Below are 13,096 nucleotides of genomic sequence, written 5' to 3' on the forward strand. Positions count from 1 at the left end.
GCAACCGAATGAGATAAGATTCAGTTCCCAGGCCTGCTCTGACAGAGTCTATTCATTAGCTTTTTGAAGTAACGTTTTGCCTAGCACAGCATCTTGTGAGAAAAGCAGAGAAGAGCAGAGAAAAGCTGTCTTGGATTTTTAGAAGACAAAAGGAATTTTGGACAGTTTTGAGGCCTGGGGTGATTATTGAGGGGGGTGACTTCGAGCCTAGGTGGGGTCACCTGTCCTCACCTTCCTTCAGAATGCCTGACCCCAGCCCAGCAGCCCTCTCTGGGTCAGCTGAAGGTTTCCAATGTGGAGCGTGCTGTAATAGCTTACAGAGTAACCCTAACCATGGCCACACCTACACTTAAAGCATTATGAATCACAGAATCTTAGAATTGGAAAGGGACCTGAGGGTCATCTAGTCCAACCCCCTGCAATGCAGGAATCTCAGCTAACAGAATCAATCAATGCCAGAATCTCAGGTAAAGCATCCATGACAGATGGCCACCGAAGATCTGCTCATCTGACGTCAAACTGTCACGGCTTTCCCCCAAAGAATTCTGGGAGCTGTAGTTCGTGGAGGCTGCTGAGAGTTGGGGGGGGAAAGGTAAAGGACCCCTGACAGTCAAGTCCAGTCGCAAATGACTCTGGGGTTGTGGTGCTCATCTTGCTTTACTGGCTGAGGGAGCCAATGTTTGCAGACAGTTTTCTGGGTCATGTGGCCAGAATGACTAAGCCGCTTCTGGCGAAACCAGTGCAGTGCACAGAAATGCTGTTTAGCTTCCCACCGGAGCAGTGCCTATTTATCTACTTGCATGTTGATGTGCTTTCGAACTGCTAGGTGGACAGGAGCAGGGACCGAGCAATGGAACCTCACCCTGTCGAAGGAATTCGAACCGCTGACCTGCCGATCGGCAAGCCCTAGACTCTGGGGTTTAACCCACAGCGCCACCTGTGGTTTCGCCGCAAAGAATTCTGGGAGCTGTAGTTCGTGGAGGGTGCTGAGAGTTGGTAAAAAAAGGTAAAGGGACCCCTGACACTTAAGTCCAGTCACGAACGACTCGGGGGTTGCAGCGCTCATCTCGCTTTACTGGTTGAGGGAGCCGGCATACAGCTTCCGGGTCATGTGGCCAGCATGACTAAGCCGCTTCTGGCGAACCAGAGCAGCGCACAGAAACACCGTTTACCTTCCCGCCAGAGCGGTACCTATTCATCTACTTGCATTTTGACGTGCTTTCGAACTGCTAGGTTGGCAGGAGCAAGGACCGAGCAACGGGAGCTCACCCCGTCGCGGGGATTTGAACCGCCGACCTTCCGATCGGCAAATCCTAGGCTCTGGGGTTTAACCCACAGCGCCACCTGTGGTTTCGCCGCAAAGAATTCTGGGAGCTGTAGTTCATGGAGGGTACTGAGAGTTGGTAAGGTAAAGGTAAAGGGACGCCTGACCATTAGGTCCAGTCGTGGCCGACTCTGGGGTTGTGGCACTCATCTCGCTTTATTGGCCGAGGGAGCCGGCGTACAGCTTCCGGGCCATGTGGCCAGCATGACAAAGCCGCTTCTGGGAACCAGAGCAGCGCATGGAAACGCCGTTTACCTTCCCGCCGGAGCAGTACTGTGATAGGAGTTTTATGGTCTTAGATGTATGGTAATGTTCAGAACCGCACATACATAGATCAGCACAGGAAGACCAACCTGGAACCATTTTGATTCCTAAACTGACCAAATGTTTTCTCTGCAAGGTCAAACTGGAAAAGTCTCCCCATTGTATCTTTCCTCACAAATCCTGTCTAAGGACACATTTAAGATATGAATAAGGTGTGAGCCTGTGACCTGGCCCCGGAAATAAGTATTTTACCACTACAAAAGAATGGCCAGGCTCCCCAGGCAGTCCAATTAAGTAACTTGCCAGACAGGAGATAACCTGCGACAGGAGAAAAACAACATGCAAATGTTCTGTTTTAGACCACCTTTTCTGGGATGTATCTGAGGGGTGGTCTTAGGTTACACCCCTTCTGCGATATATGCATAATGTTTCTGGGGGTGGTCTTGATCTAGAGGATGGGAATTTCAAAAGTCTTTATAAGCCCTTGCACAGCATTTTTCTGGGTCCTCCTCTTTTCCTGCGAGTGAGGGGAGCACCCTGTTGCAACAGATCAATAAAGATCAAGCTTACTAGCTGCTTTGCTTCTCAATATTCTCTGGTTGGCCTCTGTTATTTTCTCCTACCAATAGGGAACCTATGTAAGGACTCTATATGGGCTCTTGGATACCCCATAAGGGAAAAGGGCATCTTATCTACTTGCACTGGTGTGCTTTCGAATTGCTGGGTTGGCAGGAGCAGGGACCGAGCAACGGGAGCTCACCCCATTGCGGGGATTCGAACCACTGACCTTCTGAACAGCAAGCCCTAGGCTCTGTGGTTTAACCCACAGCGCCACCCGAGTCCTGCTGAGAGTTGGTAGGAGGCCCCAATTCTCCTCCCAGAGCTACAATTCGCAGAGTGGTTTAACAATCAAGCCCTCTTCATGGGAAACTGTGGGGATTGTAGCTCTGGGAGGGGAACGAGGGGGGGGGTGTCTCCCAACAACTCTCAGCACCTTCGGAAACCAGAGCTCCCAGAATTCTTTGGGGCAAAGTGCTTTAAATGCATGGTGCGAACATGGCCCATTCCACTCACTCCTGAGCGAGTACTATCGAGTTCAGAGGGGCTTCCTTCCAGGTGAGTAGGGTTACGATTCCAGCCCCAGTCTGGATCATAGCTGTCAACTTACAGATTTGAAAATAAGGGACCAGCAGCCTCGAAAATAAGGGATCAGCAGCCAAAATAAGGGATTTTAGTCAACCAGCAGCCAAACGAAGCCTCAAGTGGCGGTTCCCACAGCGCAGCAACCCGGCAAAGGGGATGCAGCAAGGAAAACCACCATCACCTCTCTGCTGGGAAGCGCTGAGCAAAGGCGAGTCCCCAGGCAATGCGGCCGATTTGATCAGCACAAGGCATGCAAGCTCCACCCCCCAGTCGTTCTTAGACTCCTTATTGGGTGAGCAACGCAGCCAAGCAACACAGCTGGAGCCTCCCTCCTCCCTGGCCGGCAGGGAGGGAGGGAGAAGAGCTGCTTCCTTTGAAACCCTGGAAATTTACACGACACCATCAATAAGGGGCAGCAGCGGGACACGGCGCTGGGATAAGGGACTGTCCCGCCAAATAAGGGACGCTTGACAGCTATGGTCTGGATGTCGTAACAGAAGCAAGATCCGCTTGTGCGCAGTGGCACCACCAGAGAGCAACCACGCCAAGGAATCTCCATGTGGGCACACACTCTCCTATGCACACAGAAACGGGCCTTCTCCTAAGTCAGACCTATTGGTCCATCTAGTCCAGCACTGTCTACACTGATTGGCCGCAGCTATTCAGGGTTTCTGACAGAGCTCTCTCCGAGTCCTACCAGGGGACGCCGGGGATTGAACCCGGGACAAAACAGCTTCTCTACCACCCAGCTACAGCCCTACTCAAGCCACTTGCAGAAGTTGCAAAGAGCACCCCGTTTCCACCTGGTTTATTTTACGGATGTTTCCTTAACAAACAGAAGCAGGAAATAATAATAGTAATAATAGTAATAGTAATAGTAATAGTAATAGTAATAGTAATAGTAATAGTAATAGTAATTATTATTATTATTATTATTATTATTATTATTATTATTATTATTATTTATTTATTTATTTATATCCCGTCCACCCCAGCCGAAGCCAGGCTCAGAGTGGCTAACAACAGTAAAAATAACACAGTTTACATAAAATCACCATCGATTAATTGAAATACATTCTAAAATCAATTCATTCTGAAATCAATTCAAAATCAAATTAATGGCAACCATTGGGCTAGAGTGCTATGAGGATTACCAAAGGAGGGAGTCAGGCTGCGTCTTGGCCAAAGGCCTGGTGGAACAGCTCCGTCTTGCAGGTCCTGCGAAAAGATGCCAAGTCCCGCAGAGCCCTAGTCTCTTGTGACAGAGCGTTCCACCAGATCGGGGCCACAGCCGAAAAAGCCCTGGCTCTGGTTGAGGCCAGCCTAACCTCCCTGTGCCCCGGGACCTCCAAGGTGTTTTTGTTTGAAGACCGTAAGCGCCTCCGTGGGCCATACCAGGAGAGGCGGTCCTGTAGGTACGAGGGTCCTAGGCCGTATAGGGCTTTAAAGGTTAAAACCAGCACCTTAAACCTGATCCTGTACTCCACCAGGAGTCAGTGCAGCTGGTATAGCACCGGGTGAACATGATCCTGCGGCGAGAACCCCATAAGGCGTCTCGCCGCGGCATGCTGCACCCGCTGGAGCTTCTGGGTCAGTCTCAAGGGCAGCCCCACATAGAGGGAGTTACAATAATCAAGCCTGGAGGTGACCGTCACGTGGATCACAGTGGCTAGGTCAGGGCGAGAGAGGTAAGGAGCCAACTGCTTAGCTTGGTGGAGATGGAAAAATTCTGCCTTTGTAAGAGCCCAGGGGGTTATAGCTGTTCTTCTTTGACCCCATATCTCTTCCCCTCTCTTCGGTGCTTCCCTCCTCCCTTCCCCATAGTGTCCTTGTCACCCCGAATCATATTTCCAAAGAGGCTCCCGTTACCTCCGCCGGTTCCCTGGTTCCCAAGGCGTTGTCAGGAGAAAGCCTGATCCGGCCTCCGGTTCTAGGATTAAGGATCCAGAAGGGACACAAAAGGAAACCAGGAAAAGAGCACAATTAACTAATTACCTCCCCTCCTCCTAATCCCTAGTTAAGGAGCGGCGGGTAACCCAATCTTAGTTGCACCCTGGTTACACAATTAAGCTCCCGGGAAACCAGCTAAAACCAGGTAAACATCTGTGTTAGAAGTCCATCCGACTCGGCAGAAAAAGACTGGCAGAAGGGGGGAAATCCCAGCTGAACGCTGGCACACAACAAAATGGAAATTTCAGAAATTTAAGAATAAGAAGCAGAGGGAAAAGGCAGACTAGAATTTAAGTGATTGGATTAACCCCCAATTCGACCACGTGGAAGACATTTTATTTTCTGAAGAAAATCCTCTTTCTTCTGCAAGTTTTTCCTCTCTCGGTCTGAACTCATCACATCATGGAATTATGGGGGGAAAGCTGCAGAACGCAACATTGGCTACAAAATTCAGCTTCGCTGAGTATCTTAGCTTTCACTTAAAAAACACAGAGGATGTTTCTAGGCCTTGTAGTTGCTGATATTATTGGAAGCAGGCCAACTGAGTCCTAGAAGACATAAAGAAAGGCTGAATGAGATTGGCAGCTTTTAAAATGATGGGTTTCATATCCTTCGTAGCTCTGACCTCACCTCACACTGTGTGACTAATAGAAGATTAATTTATGCAAAACAGTAAAAACCGCAGACTGAAAAACAGCATGTGCATTTCCATACTACGTTTTAGAGGGAGAGCCACGTTGCAGAGAGTCGAGATCGAAAGTGGGTCCAGCGATCAAGGCAGCTTCTGTACGTGCTGTTGAAGTGAGGGGCAGATGGGACTCATCCATCTGGGAAGCGAGACCCTCTGGACATGGGTAGGCAAACTAAGGCCTGGGGGCCAGATCCGGCCCAATCGCCTTCTAAATCTGTCCCGTGGATGGTCTGGGAATCAGCGTGTTTTGACATGAGTAGAATGTGTGCTTTTATTTAAAATGCATCTCTGGGGTATTTGTGGGGCATAGGAATTCGTTCATTCCCCCCCCCCAAAAAAAATAGTCCGACACCCCCCCACAAGGTCTGAGGGACAGTGGACCGGCCCCCTGTTAAAAAAATTTGCTGACCCCTGCTCTAGGAGGAGCAAAACCTTATTCTGAGATATATTGGGGGTGGGGGGAGAGAGAGAAGGCTGAGGAGTCTTCTTTGGCGATCACTTGTAGCCAAGTAAGATTGTCTTTCATGAACACAGTCTTAACAGTGAGTCCGTGACTGTGAAGTCCAATTCTGGATCCACACGTCCTTCCACAGTGGGGACATTGGTTTCCAGGCGGGAGTTGATCAAGGTGAGGGTTTTCCAAGCGTGCCTTCCTCTTAGCGCATTTCTCCCTTTCGCCCTCAATTTGAGCGTCTTCAAAACCTGTGACACCTTTGGTAAAGGCTGTTCTCCAATTGGAGCGCTCACAGGCCAGTGTTTCTCAGTTGTCGGTGTTTCTATGACATTTTTTAAGATTTGCTGAGAAGGCAGCCCCTCTAGGAGGAGCAAAACCTCCTTGTGAGATATCTTTGGGAGATGCCGCTACACAAATCCAGAGTCCCTAAGATGGTTGGCTGGCAACTTGTACGCCTCCTTCCGGCAACTCCTGCAGCCAAGCTGGTGCCAAATGCATTGCTCTGCTTTCTTTTGGACCAGCGAGGCCAAGAGGGTTGTTTTGTTTTGTTTTTGTCGTCTGGGCAGCCCAGAACCACACTGCCCAGGCTTGCGATTTGACTTCACCCCCCGCCCCAGGCGCACTCCATTCTCCCTCGAGAGAGACAGATGCTCACAAATCAAGGCTGGCAGGGCTTGTACCCCAACAGCTGTTGAAGTGCCAAAGGTCATTCCCTCCTCATATAAAGGTAAAGGACCCCTGACAGATAAGTCCAGTCGCGAACGACTCTGGGGTTGTGGCGCTCATTTCGCTTTACTGGCCAAGGGAGCCGACGTTTGTCCGCAGACAGTTTTTCTGGGTCATGTGGCCAGCATGAATAAGCTGCTTCTGGCAAAACCAGAGTAGGGCATGGAAACGCCATTTACCTTCCCACCAGAGCGGTACCTATTTTTCTACTTGCAATTTGACGTGCTTTCGAACTGCTAGGTTGGCAGGAGCAGGGACCGAGCAACGGGAGCTCACCCCGTTGCGGGGATTCAAACCACCAACCTTCTGATCAGCAAGGCCTAGGCTCTGTGGTTTAGAACACAGCACCACCCGCATCCCTTTTCCCTCCTATGTTGTTGTTTAGTCGTGTCCGACTCTTTGTGACCCCCTGGACCAGAGCACGCCAGGCACTTCTGTCTTCCACTGCCTCCTACAGTTTGGTCAAACTCATGCTGGTAGCTTCGAGAACACTGTCCATCCATCTCATCCTCTGTCGTCCCCTTCTCCTTGTGCCCTCAGTCTTTCCCAACCTCAGGGTCTTTTCCAGGGAGTCTTCTCTTCTCATGAGGTGGCCAAAGTATTGGAGCCTCAGCTTCAGGATCTGTCCTTCCCGTGAGCACTCAGGGCTGATTTCCTTCAGAATGGAGAGGTTTGATCTTCTTGCAGTCCATGGGACTCTCAAGAGTCTCCTCCAGCACCAGAATTCAAAAGCATCCATTCTTTGGCAATCAGCCTTCTTTATGGTCCAGCTCTCACTTCCATACATCACTACTGGGAAAACCATGGCTTTAACTATACGGACCTTTGTTGGCAAGGCAAAGTGACAAGAATATAAGACCCAGATCTCAGAATATAAGACCCAGTATATTCAATACTAATCCTAATTATCAAGTGTGGATTGAACAAATGCGGGTGACCCTCATTGGATGGGAGGGGCCTATTGGACTCTATTTCCCAGAGTTCCTCGCGGACCTAGAGTCTCGCAATTCCGCGGTGACTAACGACAACGAAACACCCCCCTTTGAGAGAGAAAACTACATTACCCATAAACCCTTGCAAGCAGGCCTCTTCTTTGATAGGTTGAAAGCGGGTTGTGTCCTCCCCCGGCATCCACGTACCCAGAATGCAGCGCGGTCCGCGTCCGCGTCCTCCTATTAAAAGGGGCGGGGTGGCGCCGAGCAGAGAGAGCCTTTTTTGAAGGAAGCAGACTACGCTACCCAAGAGGCTTTGCTCCACGCGCAAGCGCACTAGTTAATAATTTAATACAGATTTATCTCGAGAAATTTGGTTCCGCGAACATGGAGGCTTTGAAGAGGGCCGGCTAAAAAAAAAGAAAAAGAAAGCCGCCTGCTTCCCTTCGCTCGGTGCGGCTCTGTCGATAAGAGGAGGCCGGTACGGTTTGAAACGGAGAGGCAGGCTTTGGGGCCTAGGGGTTGTCATGACAACGGAAAGGGCCGTTGCAGTACGGAAGCCCCCCCCCCCCCGCAAAGATGGGGATTTAGTAGTTTTTATTAATTTAGTTATATTTATGCGCCACCGTTTTCTCCGGGGAGTTCCAGAAGGCGCAGTTATCCCCCTCCCCGTTTTATCCTCGCAGCAGCCCTGCGAGGTAGGCCGGGCTGAGAGGGAGGGAGGCTGGCTACTCCCCCCGCCCAGGTCGCCCAAGTGAACTGCGCAGCTGGGGGGGGGGGGAGCGAGGTTTGAAGCCTGGCCGCTGTGGAAGCGCCTGGGTTGGGGCGGAGCTGGGGGAGCTGATGGGGTTGGGAGGGACCCCCAGGGGTCATCTAGCCCAACCCCCTGCGGCAATATGTTTTTATATATAGTGGTACCCCGGGTTACGCTTCAGGTTACAGACTCCGCTAACCCAGAAATAGTGCTTCAGGTTAAGAACTTTGCTTCAGGATAAGAACAGAAATCGCGCCCCTGGCGGCGCGGCAGCAGCAGGAGGCCCCATTAGCTAAAGTGGTGCTTCAGGTTAAGAACAGTTTCAGGTTAAGAACGGACCTCCAAAATGAATTCAGTTCTTAACCCGAGGTACCATTGTACGCTGGAAGCCACCCAGAGTGACTGGGGCGACCCAGTCAGATGAGTGTGGTGCAAATATAATAATAAATATAATACTGCAGGAAGGGTGGCCACTCAACCTCTTGTGTAAAATAACTCCAACAAAGGAGAGAGCCCACCGCTTTCTGCTATGGCAAGGGTGGAATTGCTGGTGTGGGGGCAGAACGGCAAGGTGGACCCGGCAAGAGGAGCCCTCCGGATGGTTCAAGCCAATGGTCCATTTAGCCCTGTTTTCAAAGAGTGGGGTCCGACTGGATGACCCTTGCTTTCCCCAGCCAAAGTGATCTGTTCCACGGATTTCCTGGCTGGTAGCTTAGCCTCCTGTGTTAAAACTACATGTTGAAAGCAACACTGGTAACCGGTAGTGGGGAGACTCCATTGCCATTTCCAGTATATTGAGTAAAGCCTCTCGCACACAGATTCAAGGTGGTCTTTGGGTTCATTAGATTCAAGGTCTTTGGGGGTGTATAGAGATGGTTTGCGGTAAGTATTTTCAGAAACTGGACAAAAATAGGAGGGAAAACTTTTCTTGGTGTACCTTTGTACAGTAGGAAAACAGGAAGCCTGGTTCAATGACACATTCCAGCCGGGCAAAAAACACTTGAGGATGCAAAGCAGGGCTGGGGAGAGGGAATGGCCTCTGGAGAATCTTTATTATTATTATTATTAAATTTTATTGAATAATACAAGAATATCAAAACAAATTTCAAACATGTCCATATAAACACGATTATTTACATATTTCCCAAACGAGGACAATAGAAAAGTATAAAGAAAAAAGAAAAGACAAAAAAAGAAAAATGCTTTCCATAAACCATAATACCAAATTTACACTTACACACATTACGAAATAAAAATCTTAGTTAAAATATTTTAAAAGACTTCCACCGCCTTCACCACATGTCTTTTGTTATCTAGTTCGCCTTTATCTCTGTTCTTCACTTCCTTCCCTTAAGTTCTTTCCTAATCGATTAAATCTTTGTATTCTTTATATTCTTCACAACCAAATTTTCATATTTGAACCCTGTTTATGTAAGTATTCATCTAAACAATCCCACTGTTTCTGTACCATAGTTTTTGCCTTATTAAGTCCGTCAATTTAGCTAACTTATTAAGTCCGTCAATTTAGCTAACTTATTAAGTCCGTCAATTTAGCTAATGCGGGTGGCGCTGTGGGGGACCGGGTGGCGCTGTGGGTTAAACCTCAGCGCCTAGGACTTGCCAATCGCATGGTCGGCGGTTCGAATCCCCGCGGCGGGGTGCGCTCCCGTTGCTCGGTCCCAGTACCTGCCAACCTAGCAGTTCGAAAGCACCCCCAGGTGCAAGTAGATAAATAGGGACCGCTTACTAGCGGGAAGGTAAACGGCGTTTCTGTGTGCGGCTCTGGCTCGCCAGAGTAGCTTCGTCACGCTGGCCACGTGACCCGGAAGTGTCTGCGGACACCGCTGGCTCGCGGCCTATAGAGTGAGATGAGCGCACAACCCTAGAGTCTAGCAAGACTGGCCCGTACGGGCAGGGGTACCTTTACCTTTAGGTACTCACATAGTCTCTTTTTGTTAGAATGTTATTTCCTTTCCAATGGCTGGCTATCAATATTCTCGCTGCTGTTGTTGCGTATAAAAATATATTGATTTTGTCTTTAGGGATATCTTTACTCAAGATTCCTAATAAGTATGTCCTTTTGCTGTGTGAAACCTTTATCAGTTTTTTAATCTCTTCATGAATCATATCCCCAAAAGGGTATAGGGTACCCTTCATCCTATAGCATCTCCAACATTTGTAACTGTTTGTTCTACATGAACTACATGAAGATCCACCACAGATGGTATTTGGCTCCAGATAGATTATCAAAAATGAATAGAACGAACAGCCTCTGGAGAATCTTGAGGGCCGGCTAGAGAGGACCACATTTTGCTCTCCATCCTGAGGTTCCTAATGTGTCCCTGCATGCTTCCTTTCTAGACCTCACCCTGACTGACTGGATTTTGCCCACTGAACTGGGCAGCCATGGCTGGCGTAAGCAACATGGGCGACTCTGGCCTGTCCCGCATGAGCATCGCCTCCCAGTTCTTTGCCGGGGAGGAGACGTCTGGCATAGACAGCATGACTACCTCGGAGAGGGTAAGATTACCAGGATCTGGGTCTAAATGTGGATAGGTTGTGATAAGCAGTTTCCGAGAACATTTTCTGAAAAGCCTTCTTTCCCTTCCTTTTCAAAAAACAGGTGGTGGATTTGCTAAATCAAGCCGCTTTAATCAGCAACGATTCCAAAATCACAATCCTCAAACAGGTGAGTGGCATCGCTGCCTTTGCATTGATAAGATCTTAGGTGTAAACTGGGAATTCTTTCTGGCTAAACGGTCTTGTTTCTACAGGGTCTGTGTACCTGGGCTGTCTTAAGACCTGTAGGTTCACGTGAGGCTAACAAACTAGATAGAGTATTGAAATATACTTCCCAGTTCTAGGACCTGCATGGCCTAACCTTGGTCTGGGAATGACCGGCAGTAATTATTCTCGGAAAATAGTCCATATCCTGTCTAGTGGGGGCTGGGGGTGGAGTTAGGTGGGACGAAAGAAAGAAATTTCTGTGTGATCCGCTCATGTCCTTCTACAGTTGTAGCCAAGTGAGTCAGCTCCTCCTCCCTTGAAACCTCTTAAGATCAGGAGCCCCACAACCGACGTTACTTTCCATTAAACTCACCATCTTGTAAAAATGACGATGTTGTGTGCAAGGCGGCCTTAAACAGATGTTATCCTCAAGTATATGTGTTTTATGTGCAGTTGCATACTGAACACTTTGGAACATGGTTTGTGCTGGGAGTGGAAGGGAAGTGTTTCTGAATTCAGGATCTGATGAGTTAATCTGCCTCTGCCTAGTTAGGGGCTCTGTATCATGTAATGTTCCCCACCTCTCTTCCAAGATGACTGTTGGGAAGAGGAGTTGTGTGGGTTTGGCTGGTAAGATTTAGTGCAGGCATAGGCAAACTCAGCCCTGTTTTTGGGACTACAACTCCCATCATCCCTAGCTAACAGGACCAGTGGTCAGGGATGATGGGAATTGTAGTCTCAAAACATCTGGAGGGCCGGGTTTGCCTATACCTGATTTAGTGACCGGCAAGGAGGGAGTCGTCTGATTGCCTGATGATACACCATAAGTGTTCTCTTGGTTTACCTTCTCTACTTGGCTATATTAGCTATCCTTTTTGTTTCCCAGGTCCAGGAATTGATTATAAACAAAGATCCCACACTGTTGGATAATTTCCTGGATGTGAGTATTGCTTGTGCTAGAAACAGCCTTCCCTCCACCATCTCTGCCGTCCATGGACTTGGAACAGCCACTGCTGGTCTTACTTGGTTCTGTTCCATGTGTGTTCTGTTCTGGCTTGGCCCAGCTCAAAAGTGGGTGGGGCTTTTTGGCCTGTTGGTGGCAGGCTTGAGAGAGAGGTAGCCGCCCCTGACCTTCTCCTTATCCTTGCACCGCAGGAGATCATTGCTTTCCAGGCAGACAAATCTGTTGAGGTTCGGAAGTTTGTCATCGGGTTCATAGAGGAAGCCTGGTAAGTCAGATGTTGTTATGCCATCCTAGCAATCAGCATCCCCTTAGCTGTTTCTGCGGGTCTTTGGGGTATGTGTGTATACTGCCCTTCCCAGGGAAGTTTTTAGTGTGTGATTGTGGCGATCACACAGGGTCCCTGGACATTTAATGGTCTATTGATCCCTGTGCCACCCCTGTGCTTGCTTCCCTGCTGCCACCAACCTGTTACTCTCTGGTAAAACACTGAGTCCAGACAGTTGTTAAAAAGAAAACAAGTTTATTTTACAAACATTAACAAGTTTATGGTTTCTCAGATAATATTCCTGTCAGTATCTTAACTTTAGCTTCTTTACTGGCCTATACCTTCTAACTTCAGACGGTCTTCTCAACCCCCCTAACTCTAACTCCTAACTCCTCTAAAAAAACCCTCTGTGCTTAAACCTTATACACAGTTAACTTTGCCCCTTGGGTTTCCATTGGTTAGTCATTTTACAATTAGTTAACCCTTTCCTTATGAACCCAGTATGATGTCACACAGCTAGGAGGGCAAACGCCACAGTGATGTTGTATTGTGCTTTTCCTATTTTTTGTTGGGAGCTGCCCAGAGTGGCTGGGGCAACCCATTCAGATGGGCAGCGTATATATCTAGAGAGAGAGGGTTTGTACCACGGCTGACTAATAGACCCCTGCGTGGTCCCATTTCTTTCATTGCTTCCTTTTTCTCCCAAACTGCTGCCTCTCACCTCCAGCAAACGGGACACCGAGCTGCTGCTCAAGCTTATTGCCAACCTCAACATGCTGTTGAGGGATGAGAACGTCAATGTGGTGAAGAAAGCCATCCTCGCCATGACTCAGTTGTATAAGGTGGCGCTGCAGGTGAGCTGCTCCCCCGGGGTGGGGTTGGGGGCAGCTGAGCTTGCCTGG

General features: G+C 48.9%; 2 protein-coding genes across 6 annotated transcripts in view; both read left to right on the forward strand.

The window, feature by feature from the left end:
- FOXA3 (forkhead box A3) overlaps positions 1-3,056 on the forward strand; it is a 114,674-nt gene extending 111,618 nt beyond the window's left edge. Inside the window, exon 3 of the mRNA XM_081200508.1 lies at positions 2,733-3,056. The gene's annotated coding sequence lies outside the window, so the exon portion shown is untranslated. The remainder of the gene's footprint in view (positions 1-2,732) is intronic.
- SYMPK (symplekin scaffold protein) overlaps positions 1-13,096 on the forward strand; it is a 257,360-nt gene that overhangs the window by 223,857 nt on the left and 20,407 nt on the right. The window contains exons 1-6 of one of the 5 annotated variants that reach the window (XM_081200152.1): positions 7,752-7,831; positions 10,600-10,758; positions 10,862-10,927; positions 11,852-11,905; positions 12,121-12,194; positions 12,922-13,048. In XM_081200152.1, coding sequence (XP_081056278.1) covers positions 10,645-10,758; positions 10,862-10,927; positions 11,852-11,905; positions 12,121-12,194; positions 12,922-13,048 — 435 coding nt within the window. In that variant the 5' untranslated portion in view covers positions 7,752-7,831; positions 10,600-10,644. Of the gene's footprint in view, positions 1-7,751; positions 7,966-8,161; positions 8,183-10,598; positions 10,759-10,861; positions 10,928-11,851; positions 11,906-12,120; positions 12,195-12,921; positions 13,049-13,096 lie in introns of those variants that run through there. The other 4 variants (XM_081200149.1, XM_081200148.1, XM_081200150.1 and 1 more) reach the window with 4 other exon arrangements.

This window comes from Podarcis bocagei, assembly GCF_964188305.1.
Source record: "Podarcis bocagei genome assembly, chromosome: 7".
NCBI classification, from domain to species: Eukaryota; Metazoa; Chordata; class Lepidosauria; order Squamata; family Lacertidae; genus Podarcis; species Podarcis bocagei.